Source organism: Silene latifolia, chromosome X (genome assembly GCF_048544455.1).
Source record: "Silene latifolia isolate original U9 population chromosome X, ASM4854445v1, whole genome shotgun sequence".
Classification (NCBI taxonomy): Eukaryota; Viridiplantae; Streptophyta; class Magnoliopsida; order Caryophyllales; family Caryophyllaceae; genus Silene; species Silene latifolia.
Genome location: NC_133537.1, coordinates 271,811,652 through 271,828,628, shown reverse-complemented (window position 1 = coordinate 271,828,628; position 16,977 = coordinate 271,811,652). Strand labels below are relative to the sequence as shown.

The window sequence follows — 16,977 nt, the reverse complement described above, 5'->3', positions numbered from 1 at the left end:
ATTACCTGACGAAATCAATTCTGAACAGGAACTGTTCACGCCCAGCCAAGTTGGTCGATCGACCACTCATATCAGTCGATCGACCGAACTCCGAGCGGATGCAAATCCGTCAACTAGTTCGCATGATTCTTCACTCATTGATGATTTGACGGGGTTTTAAACTTACGGAGCCAAGGTTACTGATCCTACGGCCGTGTTGCGATCCCGTATCCGAGCGTTTGAAGGCTACTAAGCCGAGCGTAAGTTTGGTAAGTTTCTGAGATGGTCCGAATCTCGAGGTAACGGTTCCTTTCACTGATCTAATTACCCAGGTACCCTCTTACGCTAAATTTATGAAAGATATTTTAAATCGTAAGAGAAATTTTCGTGATGATGGTAATGTTGCTTTTGTGGAATGCTGAGGAGCCAAATGCTTTGGTAGCCTCAATGGAGAGCTACGAGCTCAATGAGGAAGAAGATGAGATGCTTTTGAGTCTGGCCAACGATAACTTGGTCAACACTTGCTACACCATTGAAGCTGATTCTGTCTATGCTGTAGAGGTAAAGGTACCAGAGCGTAAGCCACTTCCTCCTAATCTTAAGTATGTTTTTCTAGATGATACGGAGCAGTACCCAGCTATTGTTAGCTCTAAGCTTAATGATAACCAACTGTCTGCTTTGATGTGTGTGCTTAAGAAAAACAGGAAGGCTTTGGGTTACTCTTTGGATGACATTAAGGGCATCAGCCCTGATGTTTGTATGCACAGGATAGAGTTGGAAGAAGGCCACAAGCCTTACAGATGTGGTCAACGCAAGTTGAACCCAAAGATGCAGGAAGTTGTTATGGCTGAGGTGATGAAACTACTCGATGCAGGTATTATTTATACAGTCGGCAACTCCAAGTTGGTTAGCCCAGTTCAGGTAGTCCCGAAGAAAGGAGGGACTACCGTGGTTAAAAATGATAAAAATGAATTAATACCAACTCGAGTAGTGACAGGGTGGCGGATGTGCATTGATTATAGACAGTTGAATGCCGCCACCAAGAAAGACCACTTCGCCCTCCCTTTTGTTGACCAAATGACTGAAAGACTTGCTTCTAACAAATTTTTCTGTTTTCTAGACGGATATTCAGGGTTCTTTCAGATCCATATTCATCCGGATGATCAGAGTAAGACCACTTTTACCTGTCCACAGGGTGTTTTTGCATACCGTAGAATGCCTTTTGGATTGTGTAACGCCCCTGCTACCTTTCAGAGGTGCATGATGGGGATCTTTTCAGATTATATAGAGAATATTATGGAAGTATTCATGGATGATTTCTCAGTTTATGGTAGTGACTTTGATCGTTGTTTAGCTAACCTTGATAAATTCATGCAGCGTTGTATAGATGTTAATCTTGTTTTAAACTGGGAAAAGTGTCAGTTTATGGTCAATGAGGGAGTTGTATTAGGGCATCTGATTTCTGATAAAGGTATACATGTTGACAAGGCAAAGGTGTAGGTGATTGAGCAATTACCTCCTCCCGTGAATGTTAAAGGAGTGAGGAGTTTCCTTGGTCACGCTGGTTTTTACCGGCGTTTCATTAAGGATTTTTCAAAAATTGCTAAACCAGTTACACATTTGCTCCTTAAGGATGCTGTCTTTGAATTTACTGATGAGTGCCTTACCACTTTTAACAGGTTAAAGGAGGCCCTAGTTTCTGCGCCAATCATTCAGCCGCCTGATTGGGACCTCCCATTTGAGATCATGTGTGATGCCAGCGATTATGCGGTCGGTGCAGTTTTGGGACAGCGGAAGAACAAAGCTTTGAATGCCATATATTATGCGAGCGAACTCTGGATGAGGCTCAAATTAATTATTTTACCACTGAGAAGGAGTTTTTAGCTGTAGTTTTTGCCTTAGACAAGTTTCGGTCTTATTTGTTGGGTTCTAAGGTTATTGTTTATACTGACCATGTAGCGTTGAAGACTCTCTTTATTAAGAAAGATGCGAAGCCGAGGCTTTTGAGGTGGATACTCCTTTTGCAGGAGTTTGATTTGGAGATCAAAGACAAGAAAGGAGCTGAGAATGTGGTGGCTGACCACCTATCTCGTCCGCAGCTGACAGAAAGGGAGGATTCGTTGCCTATTAATGATTCTTTTCCTGATGAGAGTCATTAGCTATTACTACTTCAGGGTCTTATCCACCTCCGTGGTTTGCTTGATTTTGCTAACTTTCTTTGTGACAGGGTAGGATACCACCCGAGCTTTCATGGCGTGAAGAAGAAAGCGGTTCGCCTATGATGCTAGACAATATTTTTGGGATGATCCTTATGTTTTTAAGGAATGCGCAGACGGTCTCATCCGGAGATGCGTACCTCAATGGGAGGTGAAGGATATCCTAGAGGCTTGCCACTCTTACGCTTATGGTGGTCATCACAATCCGTCCAGATCGTAGCTAAGGTACTCCAACCTGGTTTCTATTGGCCAACTTTGCATGCAGTTATCGCAATTTTGTTCTTGAGTGTGATGCTTGTCAAAGATCGGGGAATATTTCCAAGAGACATGAGATGCCACAGGTAGGCATTCTTGAGGTTGAGATTTTCGATGTCTGGGGCATTGACTATCAAGGAATTTTTCCGAGCAGTCAAGGTAATAAATATATCCTCGTAGCTGTAGATTATGTATCCAAATGGGTGGAAGCTATTGCTACTCCCCATTGCGATGCAAAGGCCGTGATTAAACTGTTTAAAAAGATTATTTTCCCTCGTTTTGGTGTCCCTCGGGTTGTCATTAGTGATGGGGGAATGCATTTTAAAGAAAAATAACTTAGTGCTTTATTGACTAAATTCGGTGTCCAACATCGTAGAGGTTTGGGGTATCATCCCCAAACTAGTGGTCAGGTTGAGGTTTCTAACAGAGAATTGAAAGAAGTCTTAGCTAAAGTTGTTTCTAAATCACGGAAAGATTGGAGTCTTAAGTTAGATGATGTCTTATGGGCTTATAGAACTGCGTTTAAGACGCCAATCGGGATGTCACCATACCGATTGATTTATGGTAAGACATGTCATTTACCTGTTGAGTTAGAGCGTAAGTCTTGGTGGGCTATTTGTGATTTGAATTTGGATCCTAACCTCTCTCGTGAGAAACGCATGACACAAATTGAATGAGCTAGAGGAATTTAGGCTGCTGGCCTATGACAATGCAAGGATCTACAAGGAGAAAACAAAGCGCTGGCACGACAAGAGAATCATCAAGCGCGAGTTCCATATTGGCGATAAGGTACTCCTTTTTAATGCTCGTATCCGTTTATTTCCTGGTAAGCTGAAATCCAGGTGGACTGGCCCTTACACGGTCACAGCAGTCACAAAGTTCGGATCAGTTGAATTGGAGACCTCTGATGGACAAAGGTTCAAGGTTAATGGCCAATATATGAAGCATTATCATGGATCAGATGCATATGTTGGGAAAGTCGAGGTATTGTACTTCGACCCGTTATCGGATGATGCAAAGTGAGGTAAAAAGGTCGTGCGGGACCTCTTAAACCAACGCTCACTGGGAGGCAACCCAGGTTGTAATTAACTGTAATTTAGGAACTTTATTTCGTTTTTTCATTTAATTTGCATTTTGAGTTTTTTTTTGTATTCTTTAATTTCTTTTAATTTGCAATTTCTTGGTTTGGGAATATGCGCACCTTCGATAATTTTTGCAGGCATTTATTTTATGCAAAGTGCGTAATGGTTTACTGGAGTTTGTGAGAGGAAGACAGGAAGTTATGATGGCAAAATGAATTTTGACGAATTAAAGTCCGATTGCCAGCTCTAGCAGTCGATCGACTAAGTGGTTCAGTCGATCGACTGAAGCGGAGAAAGCGAAGCTTACGTGCGGAGAAAATTGGTCGATCGACTGGGTCAATGAGTCGATCGACCAATTCACGAGACTCCAGAAGCTGTTAAATGACAGACCGGTCGATCGACCGAGAAGAGTGGTCGATCGACCACTCCGCGGGAGCAGATTACAACTAAAAGGGAAGTTTCACTCTTTCACTCCTTCACTTTCACAAACACATAAACTCTTAAGCAAACCCTAAGTTTCCTCCTCCTTCTCGCGATTTTCACCTAAAATCCCACTCTTGCACTCGTTTTGCTTGCTTTAATCTTCAAAGTTTCTTCAAGGTATGTCTCTAATCTCATTTCCATGCTCTATTTTCGATTTTATTGTGGTTTTTATGCGAAATTTTCGAAGTTATATGCATTTGAGATGGAAAAATCGATTTGGGGAAATCGATTTTTGGGATTGATTTCTTGTCTTTTCTATGCTTTAATCGCTTATTCTACCCTTTCCCCCTTTATTTTCAAAGCAAATAAGCAGCTAGGATGTGTTTAAAGCTGTTTCCCCCAATTTTTTCGAAACCCTAATTTGCATTTCAGTTTTGATTGTGATTCGGGTTTTCTTCAATTCACATTGTTAGGGGATTCTTGTTGCTAACGAGTTGTTTGCAGGTAACACCGATGACAAAAGGAAAGGAGCACATGTACGAGGGACAATCGAGCCAAGGAGCTCCCAAGCGGCCACGCGGACCGCCACTGGTGATACAGGCTACTACGGATAGTCTACCTGACTATCCGCAGGTTATCTTTGCTACTTCTACGCAACGTGCTAAGTTTTCTCTTTTTGTTTCGAAAATGAAAGTTACAGCTACCCGATTTCTCCATAAAGATACTTTGGAGAAATTAGGTCACATTATGGTCGGTTGTGTCCCTGCTAAATGGGACGGGTATGACAGGTTTAGTGGACATGGCTGAGTTCACGTATTATGTTTTGACCCTTGAATTCTTTTCGTCTTTTGCTTTTGACTCGAAAGCTTTCGTGGCTGATAAGACCAAACCTTGCATTTCCTTTCGACTTTTCAATGTCAACTATTCTCTGACATTGGCTGATTTTGCTGGTTTTCTGGGTCTTTATTTCGAGGGCAGAACCTCGGACACCTCTGATACTCATTGAGTCATGTGGTCTTGTATCAGTGACTTTTACGGGTCTAAAAGGACGGGCACTTCCGTCCATTTGCCCCCTCTTCGTTATTTTCTACGGCTAATGGGTAATACCATTTTTGGCCGTAAAGAGTCTAATAATGTGAATAATATTGAGCTTTCGATCTTGGCGGGCTATCTGAACGTTGAACGTCAGACAGCCCGTATCTATAACATTGCCTACTTGACTGCCACTCACTTTCAGACTGTAAGTGAGGGCACCTTGACCACCATTGCTTGTGGTGGGTTGGTGACACGTATCGCCAACCGCCTTGTTTTACTTTTCCCTCGACAGGAGGACCCCATCGACCCTGACGTACGTTTCATGGACCTTCCTTACGCGAGGGCTGTCTATTGGGTTGATAGACAGATGCGGTGGAAGATAGATTCTTTCATCTGTGACCGCATCCCTGTCACTGGCTACCCTCCTGTCCTACCCCTTACCACTGTTGAGGGGGCAGCTCGGCCGCCCTTACCTAGCTACAAGCTTCCTCTGGTGGCGGCCACTGCTACTGCTAGCACCTCGAGGAGAGCTCGTGCCTCCACTGGACATGCACCCTCTTCCTCCACTCCTGTTCCCACTGGCTACCCGGCCACTTTGCGACCACCTACTCCTTTGGTTGTCCCTCCGGTCATGGACCAGAGGGCAATGTCACGTGTCTTGGGTGATTTGTGCAGGAGCTTTGACCAATACAGGCTAGACACGGCTCTAGACCTCTACCCGGTTTACGAGGAGTTAGCCCGGGGAGGGATGCTCCCACAGGGTGACTGGACTCACCCTTCCTACTTTGTCCCTCCTGTGGGCGGCTACCCTCAGCCTGCCAGGAGACCCCCTCCCACTACCACTGCTGGTGCCTCCACTTCCAGGAGAGCCACTGCCGCTGCTGCTGAGGCGGACGAGGGGAGCGACTCGGGGTCCGGAGTGGACAGTGACTCTGATTACGATGGTGGAGATTAGATGCTGGTGACCTCCCCGTTTTGGCTGGTTTGGGGAGGTCGTATTTTGTGAGTTTCTTCCTTTCTTTATTTGCTTCCTTTTATTTTATTATACTTTTATTCTCCCATTTTTTCTGCTGGTGATTTGCTGCTGGGCACAATGAGGGCATTGTGCGTTTTGGTTTGGGGAGGGTATTTGCATATGCCTTTTGTTTTGCATCTGCATTTGTTTTTATTGCATTTCAGTCACATGTTTATTGCATTTTAGTTTGCATTTGTTTTTCAATTCAAAAAAAAAATAAAATAAAAAATATCACGTTTACTTTTGCATATAGTTGAGTCGGATTGGAGTTATTAATGATGATTTTGCACTATTAGTCAAATATGCCATTCCATGCCCTTTTCACAGCTGTTTAGCGAGAATTATAAGTGATTTCTCAAATTTTGTTATGGAATTCATTTCGGGTAATTAGACTTGACTCATTACTTTTGGCAAACTACTTATACTGTCTGAGATATAGAGCCTATAACTGGTGACATTCATGACCGGTTAATTTAGGATTGAGAGTAGTACTCCCTTCATTTCATGTTTTGCACGTGTATGAGTTTTGATTGCTTATTGCCTATACGCATTGGTTTGTGGTCGGTATTGCATGTTTTGAGAACTATTGCATCCTCCCCCTTTCTCGTTTTACCCCATTAACTTCACTATAAGCCATAACTGCCAGTTGCCCTCAACTACATCCCATACTTAGCCTACCATTGTGCCAAGCTAGGAAGTAGTAGAGGAATTTTTATCGGATTAGAAGCGGTTTTGGTTCGTTTGTACTGATGGAGTGAGTATTGATGAGAAGTGAAGGGGTTGTGTCTTTTTGATGGGAAAGAAAGAAAGAAATTTAGAAAAAAAAAAGAGAAAGAGATGTGTTTACCTTGGCAGAGAGCACTGGAATGTGCAGGGTGGTCGATCGACTGCCATCACTGGTCGATCGACCACCAGTTCAGAAGTTGAAAAAAAAAAATGAAAATGAAAGAAAAGAAAAAGATTAAAACAGAAAGAAGAAGAAAAAAGAGGAGTCTTGAAAATAATAAGGTTTTGGTTGAATAAGAACGCGCCTCATTTGCTTATTTCATGAATTGGAGGCGTTTGTCTTGGGATTTTGTGATGCCTAGTCTTTTAAAGGCATGGTTTATATGTTGAGTTGGAGGAAGGGATACGGTTTCTGATGGTTGTATAGGTACTAGCTTGGCTCTTACCTTCACTTTTTCCATAATTGTTTTGCCCTTCTTTTTCCCCACTTAACCTCACATATCCAAATCTTGCAATAGTTCGGCATGTGATAGTCCTTGACGGTGGTTGTGCGTATGTACGGTAGCTAGAATCATTATTCATGCTAGTCAAGCATACATGTTTTGTCGGTCGCAGTCTAGGTGAGAGACTATATTTTTCTTCCCTCTCTTTTACATATAATCTTACCAATTGCTTTGCTGAGAGAAGAGTGACCCGGGAGAGTCCGAATGTATGAGTCTTGCAAGGTCGAACGCCTGATTTAATTCTATGATATGCATAAATTTGTTCACTTGATTTAAGCTTTGCAGTAGTTGATTATGTGCATTAAACGGTTTGGCATTGGCTTGTAGTTAGCTCTGAGATATACTCCTTTCCATTTAGTTTTTATACGGGTCATAGTGCTTGCTTGGGGACAAGCAAGGTTTGGTTTGGGGAGATTTGATACGTGCATATTCTATACACTTTATCTGTGGTTTTGGCACGTGTTTCTATGCATAATTGTTAGCTTAAGGCTACTATTTCTCCCGAAACGGTTTACTTTGCATTTTCTATGATTTATTGTAGGAATGAGTGGAAGTAAGCTAAATCAAGCCTAATTCGTCCTCCGGAGGCAACTTCAAGGAAGCCCAGAAGAAGGAGAGTCGTACTCACTCACCTCGGGATGCGTGCATTGGAGTGAGGAGCTGTTTTTGAAGAAAAGAAGTGTTTCTACACAGCACCATCAGTCGATTGACTATGCTGTAAGGTCGATCGACCACTGAAGCTCATCCGACGCTACTGTTCCGCATTAATCAGTCGATCGACCACGCTGACCGGTCGATCGACCAGTTTTCGAGCTGATACTTATTTCTTCGTGTTAGACTTTTAAAAGCCCAACTTGTAATTAACTTTCAGTATCTTTTTATCAGTAGAACGCAACAACTTTTAGGTTATGTTTTTCATTATCGCAAAACTCAGTTTTTAGATCTAGCTTGGCAGACGGAAACCTATAGGTTTTCGATACTTTGTTCTTGAATTCAGTTAGTAAGTTTTTATGCAATTCCTTTCTTCTTTAAATTCTTGTTGTTTCAATTCTTGTTTTATCAATTTAATTCCAGAAATTCATCTCTTGTTCCTTGTCTTTTATTTAGATTCAATCATGTCAATCTTTTTCTTTGTTATCAATTTAGCAATTGTTTTAGTTTTAGTTATGCGTAGCTAATTGTTTTGATTGGGAATGAGGTGAACCATGGCATAAATTAGGATTGTTTGTTAGCATGAATTCTACCATTTGGATTTTGTCGTCTGTTGATATGCCCTTTTTGCTAGATTGAAAGATTAGTAATTAGAACTATCATTAGATTGGAATTTCTCTTGAGTGAAAGCTTTGAGAAATTCCGGGGAATTAGAAGACCGCAAGGTTAATTTGAGCATAGATCGAAAAGCTTGCTTAAACCCCCTGAGACCGTATTTTAGGAGTTCCGCTACCTTATTGTCCTGACCATTGCCGTGGTGAACCGAATTTCCCGATCCCCTTTTTATCTTGTTGAGAAATTTCATTTAGCACTTAGTCAATTTAGTCAACCAATCTCAAAACCCCCCAATTAATTGTTACTTTATTAGACTGAAAAATAGCAAACAAAATCAACCTTGTCTCTCTGTGGTTCGACCCTTACTATCACTAGCTATAGTTTTAGTTTGGAATTATAAATTTAATTTTGATACAAAACGACGGTATCAATTATTATTTCAAATAAATTAATATTAAATTAAAATGGATTAAAATATTACTTTTAAAATATAATAAAGGTCTTCAAATTTACGGGGTGTTACAATCATCCCTCCTTTTAAGAAGTTTCGTCCCCGAAACTTAGAAGAAGGAACATTGTATATATGTAGGTCTTTCTCTTTAAATCAATTAATCAACATCATCAAAACATGAACTTATGAAAATATACGTGTCCTTTCAATGGAACGGAAATATCCTCGTCGGTCGCCCGAGAATACCAACATTCCAAATCAGAACAAAAATACATTTTTACGCCAACAACTGAGAAAACTAATTATCGGACGTCTCCAATAACGAGCCTTAACACTCATTGACGTTAAAACCAGTGGGAAAACATTAAAACATTTTCAAAAACCTTTCGTTCGAAACTCTTCAATAAGGATAATGACTCCAATAATCATGACTAAACTCTAACTACGGCTCTTATACAACTAAGCAATGACTACTAACGCGGAGAATATTCCAGGGAAGGAGAGGAACACTCGAAAGGATAGCTAAAACTCACAAGGATTAGATAAAGGAACGGAAAGTACCTCACGAGAAGAGTTCAGGATATTTAGCTAACATAGAAGATTCAGGCTCCTAAGTTCCTTCTTCGACATTTCCACAACGCCAAAGGATACGAACTAGGGGCACCACTTTTTTTCTAAGTTGCTTGTTTGCCCTTTCGAGGATTCGGCTCGGCCTTTCTTCCAAAGCCAAGTTAGGTTCCAAATATGGAATTTCTTCTTGAATAACATGGCTCGGATCACTAATGTACTTCCTCAACTGAGATACATGGAAGACATTATGAACCTTGCTCAAATTCGGGGACAACTCTAAACGGTAAGCAACGGGACCAATCTTCTCAAGCACACGGAAAGGTCCAATGTATTTGGGACTCAGCTTTCCTTTCACACCAAAACGTTTCACCCCTTTCATAGGTGACACCTTATGGAATACTCGATCATCAACCTCAAAGGCAAGTGGTCGACGACGGGCATCAGCATACGATTTCTGTCGGTCTTGAGCGACTTTCATACGCTCTCGAATGACCTGAACCTGATTGATGGTCTCAGTCACCAAATCGGGTCCCAACACATGAGCATCTTGGACTTGATCCCAACAAACCGGACTACGGCACTTCCTACCATACAAAGCTTCATAAGGTGACATCTTGATAGAAGTATGATAGCTATTGTTGTAGGAGAATTCAACAAGAGGTAAGCACTTCTCCCAAGAAGTGTGGAAGTCTAAAGCACAAGCACGGAGGAGGTCCTCTAAAGTCTGGATAGTCCTCTCAGTCTGTCCATCTATAGCGGCATGAAAAGCGGTACTCATCAGTAGCTTACTACCCATGGCTTCTTGCAAAGCGATCCGAAACGGGAACGAGAATCTCGGGTCACGATCTGAAACTATATCCTTAGGCACTCCATGGTAGCGTACTATCTCCTTCACGTAGGCACCAGCTAGGACATCTAATCTCCATGTCTCCTTGATAGGTTTAAACCTAGCACATTTGGTCAATCGATCTACAACCACCCAAACCGCATCTTTTCCGCTAGCAGTCTTAGGTAAAGCCATCACAAAGTCCATGGAGATGGACTCCCATTTCCAAAGGGGAACATCCAAAGGTTGTAGCAAACCCCGGGTTTCGATGCTCAATCTTCACCTTCGACGGTAAGACACTTGCTAACATACTCTAGGACATCAATCTTCATCCTAGGCCACCAAAACTGTAATCTCAAGTCTTTATACATCTTGTCACCACCAGGATGAATAGAGTAAGGAGAAAGGTGAGCTTCATCAAGGATCTTCTTCCTCAACTCGGCTACTCTCGGAACATACATCCTACCTTGGTAAAGAAGGTATCCATCACTATCCACCACACAATCCTTAGCTTGCCCAAGTTGGATTTTTGCTTGAATGGACTTGAAAGTAGCATCCTCAGGTAGGCACGTACGGATCTCACGGTAAAAGTCGGGTTCTGCGCTCAAGGCACTAAGATAGTCAAAGCCCTTCCCAACAAGGCTTATCCCTAACTTTTGAAATTCCGTGGTAAGTTCATCAGGTAACACACGGATAGTGCTCAAAGAGTGACTAGTCTTCCTACTCAAAGCATCGGCCACCACATTTGCTTTCCCTTCATGATAAATCAACTCGGCATCATAATCATTCACCAATCTAGCCATCTTCTTTGCCTCATATTCAATTCTTTCTGGGTAAAGATACACCTCAAACTCTTATGATCGGTATAAATGCGGCAATGAACTCCAATAAGGTAATACCTCCATGTCTTCAAGGCATGTACCACGACGGCTAATTCAAGATCATGAGCAAGATGAAGCGAGGAAAGGAGGTATGAACGGTAACGCTTATGGTCAAAGAAGTAAGGAAATTAGACAACAAGGAAACGCCAGGTACTCAAATCTCACACAACAACATCAACCTAAGCGGTTCCGAAAACTTCTTAGCAACAAAACTTATAACCACATCACTCCCAAGGATTTCCTCAAAACGCTCATGTTACTTCATCCTAATCTATTCCCTGAAACAGGGTACTCCACTATAAGTGTGATTTCACCACTCCAAATCCTCAAACATCCACAAACAACTTCCACAAGATCAAGGTCAAAGTTCCAACAAAGCTATACTCATATCCAACTAGTGTCAACCATGGGTTTCTCAAAATAGTAAAATCCTCAATCAAAGATCCGAATACCAAGCTATTAATTCCCAGAAAGGGTTCCTCAAATATTCCACCATTCAATTCCATCTATTTAAAGTCAAGTACCAAGCACTAGTATCCCAAGACATGTCTCACTACACTTCCCAAGGCTCTCAAATCCCAAACCTAGACAACAAAGCCAAGTTCTATAGCCTTAGTAACAAACGCAACTCACACTTGACAACACAAAATCCACCAATCAAGAATACTCACTTTATTAAGGATCTAGGTCTAAGAATCATTAAGTATGTCTCATCACACTACCTAGGTCTTTCTAACATCACAACCTCTCAAAACCAGGGTTATGGGTTAACCACAAACAATCTCCTCAAAAGTCAAATTCTCCAACCAAGGCCAACATTCCTCAAAAGAAAGAGTACTATAAAAAGGCGTTAAGGGAAGATAAGCAAGGGACAAAACACAAGTTGGGAGGGTACAAGAGTCACTCTTAAGGAAAGAAAAGAGAGTTTAGAAGAAGAAGCAAGCATTAAGAAGTAAAGAGTAAGGCAAGGTACACAAAGATGGAGGGATAACTTCGAGGAAGAAGAAGCATTCTTCACAAGTTGAACAAATCTCCAATGCCCGACGATAGGCACCAAATCTTGATCACGACACGGGTAAGCTCACGGTCATTGATCCAAGGGTACAAAAATGATTGACAATCAACAAACATGTTAGAACTTAACAAGGAGCAAACACACTACAGACTACCACCTTAGGTCCTTAAGTCTACCCATCCTACCCATCTCTCAAGTTTATTATTTTAAGGTCAAGTTATTTTTATCGGGGGTGCACAAACGTGCGTCGGGAGCAAATATGCTCTGATACCAACTGTGACACCCTCATTCATTGCGGAAAAGTAAACACGTAATTCTAGAATAAAACTGCATGGATATGTTTGTAATAGGTTCATTTGGGTAAAAACCTGTAATTTTTAAAACCTGAACCTGTTATAAAGATATCCAAATTGAAAGGTGTCAAAACATACAAGGTCCAAATAGAAGTTTCATAACATAACCATCGCTAAGTCGCGAATAGCAAAGTTATACAACCAAATGTAAAGAGGGAGACATATGTCCCTAAAATGTATGTGACATAAAAACTCGTATAAGAGTCTCTACAAATAAAACCAAATCTAAGTAAGTCCCAAGGTTACTTTGCTCGCTAGCTCGTCCATGAACCCCATATAAGCATCACCATACACCTGTCGATCGCATTTTATACAAATACGAAAGCCACGATCGGTGGGGAGTAACTCCGAGTTCTCCCGACCACGAAATGTCATAATTAATATAACATGTAAACATAAGAATATGAATATGAATAACACATAGCCTTAGCATATAGATGCTAGACAATCGTGCTTATCATGTGAACAACAATATAACAACACATAGTCCTAGCATGTGAATACTAGACCGACTCATACTACACTATCATGTGAATCACATAACATCCAGGAATCCAAACTCTATCAACCATAGCCGGCTTGCATCTCACCTTCTATGATTCATAGAATCATCAAACAAGAAAGGACAATATATCTAGATACGGGCATAAGTTCTTAGTACACGGTCAATAGTCACTCAGAACTCGAGTCTATACCACGAGGTAAGGTAAACACCCTAGTCCTAAACCTGCGCAGACCTAGCGACATGCGGAAAACTACCGCATCCAAGACCCATGATAACAACACATGAGTACCCCTAAGGAGTCCACCAAAGGGTTGGCTAGTACTTAAGCTGACTACATACTTCTAAGAGTACGTCAGGAAGTCATACCCTAACTTGGATATAAACCCACCAAGCTAAGACACAAAGGCTATTAAGCGGTGAACATACACTCGTCAAAGACTATAAGGGCCTATCTATGACGATGGTCTAAGATACCAACACCACACAAGACAAGTAGGACACCCACTTAACCATAAGAGGGGCAAAGAGTCCAAACTTGCACACACAAATGATCATACACACCCTAGCATATGAAAGGCTACGCAAGAGCATATTCAGCTGACAATCCAACAATATCTCCAATATCAATAATAATCCAAATTCCAGCTAACCAACAGTATCATAATCCATGAGAACAAGCTAAAATGGCAAAGAGGCAACAAGACTCAAGCATAAGGCATCCAAAGCATCCAACAACCAACATGTGAAATGATAATTACAAATATCAAGGCATAACATAAAACATCCAATAACAACCAATCTCACCTCAAAGACAAACCCTCGACCCGAGTCCCGCGATGGGTCATCGGTCAAATCGAGGCTGACCGGTTTAAACCTAGTTTGACCAAACTCGTTCGGTCAATCTGGCCCAGCTCAGAGTCTTGGCCTACTTTGGCCCAAATCACAAAATTCATCACAATATCATTCTCATGCCATTTCCAATTTCTATCATGTGAAAAACTATCATCATAAGGAAATATATTCCAACTTACAAAATATCCAATTCAATTAAATTCTCGCATAATAATGATTACCCACATGCCAAAAATACCAAAATACATAAATACGCAAACAAAAGACACAAAACATCAAACAATAGACCCAAGACCCGACCCAAAGTGACGGGTCAAAGTCCGGGCCGGACCCACCGGGCCTGCCAGGCCTGCCACGCCCTTTTACGGGCTGTTTTGGGCGGTTTTTCCGCCCCTTTTCCCTTTTTCCTACCAAAATCCGTTTCAAGCTCAATTTAATACCGTCTCAAGCAACAATCAACAATACCCATTTCGTTTCAATACTCAAGTATATGAAATAATCACAAATTAGTAAACTTTAACCACACAAGTCATGTGAAAAACGAAACTAACACACTATCAATCACCTAAACACTTAACAAACAACAAACACAACATCTATGTGACATTAAATCGTCGAGTAACTCGGAATAGTTACCTTAAGCTAGCAAAGAGACAAGTAATAACTTGAGAAAGCTTCTAAAACCTAAAATTACTCTTCATCTTCAACCACATATGAGTCACCTAACTCATCTTCAAATTCTTCACCTATAAGAACAACAAAAACACAATTATTAAGCTTAAATTCGAAACCCTAAAAAGATAAGACCCGAAACGAAATTGGGGGAAATGAAAATAAAGCTTACTAGTAGATGAGGATTGAAGAGAGGATTCCAAATATATAAGTTTTATGCAAATTGGTGGAGAAATGAAGGATTTATGGTGGTTTTAGGGATTGTAAGGAGGTTATTTTGAGAGGAATTTGGTGTTTGAGAGAAGGAAGAGAGAGAGTGAATTATGGAGGAAATGAAAATTGAAAGAGGAGGCAAATAGAGGGAGGGGGGGGGTCCAAATGACATGGGAAGGGTTGTCAATTGTTTACGTTTTGGGTTTGCTTCGACGGTAATTAGAAATATTCGTCGAACGCGATTTCCGAGAATATTAAAGTTTTTAAACACGATTTTACTAAAAGATTAAGTACTCATATGCCCAATATCCAAACTCGTTCACCCAACGACCGTAAGAATGGGAAGGGTTGTCAATTGTTTACGTTTTGGGTTTGCTTCGACGGTAATTAGAAATATTCGTCGAACGCGATTTCCGAGAATATTAAAGTTTTTAAACACGATTTTACTAAAAGATTAAGTACTCATATGCCCAATATCCAAACTCGTTCACCCAACGACCGTAAGAAATGGGAAAATCCCAATATTACGACTTTTATCAGAAATCTATTTTATCAAAGTAAAAGGGTTAAATATAGTTTAAATTACTTTTAAACATTTCTAAACTATCAAAAGTGATTACATTACTTCAAACTAAAATAAAATTATATTTTATCAAATTATTATTATTTCAAATAAATTAATATTAAATTAAAATGGATTAAAATATTACTTTTAAAATATAATAAAGGTCTTCAAATTTACGGGGTGTTACAGCTGGGAGGTGCTCAGGAGCCGGTATCCTCATCCATCTCATACCCCACACCCTCCATGCTAGGCTACCATCTGCCAAGGTTCTCAACCATTTCAGGTCGAGGTAGTAATCTCTGTCCATGGTAGGCACCGGGGTGGCTAAGGGAACGTACTCAGAGGAAGCCTCAAAGGAGGTTAGCTTTTCAGCTAACTGAGTGGCAAAAACACCACAACTCAAGTACCGAGTGGTAGAAGAAGCCATCAAAGCAAGGCTGGCACAGACCATGGCAGGAGCATTAAAGACCACCTTCTCGGTCCGCTCCGGGTTAAGATAAGCCATCAAAAGCAATAACTCGTGAGAGTTTAACTTACTCATATCAGGCCTCTCATAAAGAAGATTCGATATGGAACGGAGAAAGATCTTCAAAGTAACATGTTGCACATCATTAATCAACATGTTGCTGGCGGTGGGAGCTGATTTTCCGGTAAGGCAAGGTATAAGGCGGCAAACCCCGCACTCAGCTGGAATGTCACGGAGAGATCCCTTGGGAGGCTTAGCCAACCCAAGGTGAGAAGCAAAAAGGTCCATGGTTAGAACAAAACTCGTGTTCATAAGATGGAACTGGACAGACTGCTCAGTCGGCTCGTATTTAAACGAGCTCATGAACTCCAAGGTCAGAAAAGCATAGGAATGTTTCCGCAAACGGTACAACCCAGTGAATCCTAAGGTCTCAAAAACATGACGGACATCCATCTCAATCCCCAGGTCCTCTAGAAGAGTGGTGTCCACACAGCGAGTGGGTCTCATCTTTCGTTTCTGTAAAGCTACAAACCTCTCCCTCTGTTTGTAGTCCACAAAGACTACCGAAGGATACTCTGGTACAGCGGGTACTACTGGTCCACTACCCTCCCCAACTTCGGGCTGAGAAGCCCTTCCCCTCTTACTTTGTCGGGTTCCCAAGTTTAGTCTCGGCATCTGTTTCAGCATATAATTTAAGTACACACATATAGGCACCAAAGCATGTTGTTTACACAAATTAAACATTGAATAAATCCTCTATGTACACACTATCACCAACAATTTCCCAATTTATACATAAAATTCAGTTTATTGCATCTCAGTCGGTATCCACAGCTGTGAAAATTTTAGCATAATTAACATGAATCACTCAACTACTACAACTTTCAACACATGGCTTAAATACAACCACATATATACTTGGGATCATGTAAAACATTCATGTACATTTATAGAAAAGAGCAACTAAGTACACATTATCGCAAACAATTTCCCAAAATACAAGTAAAACTCAAATTTTCAAAGTTCAGACGATCTTTATAGCTGTGAGAATTTTATCAAAATCACCATGAATTAACCCATCTATTACACTTTCTATGATTCCTATATT

The 16,977-nt window shown here is 41.0% G+C and overlaps 1 protein-coding gene across 1 annotated transcript in view; it reads left to right on the top strand.

The window, feature by feature from the left end:
- LOC141620104 (uncharacterized) overlaps positions 1-5,945 on the top strand; it is a 29,426-nt gene extending 23,481 nt beyond the window's left edge. Inside the window, exon 10 of the mRNA XM_074437060.1 lies at positions 5,666-5,945. Within this exon, the coding sequence (XP_074293161.1) occupies positions 5,666-5,945 (280 nt within the window). The remainder of the gene's footprint in view (positions 1-5,665) is intronic.
- Positions 5,946-16,977: the final 11,032 nt, after the last annotated feature.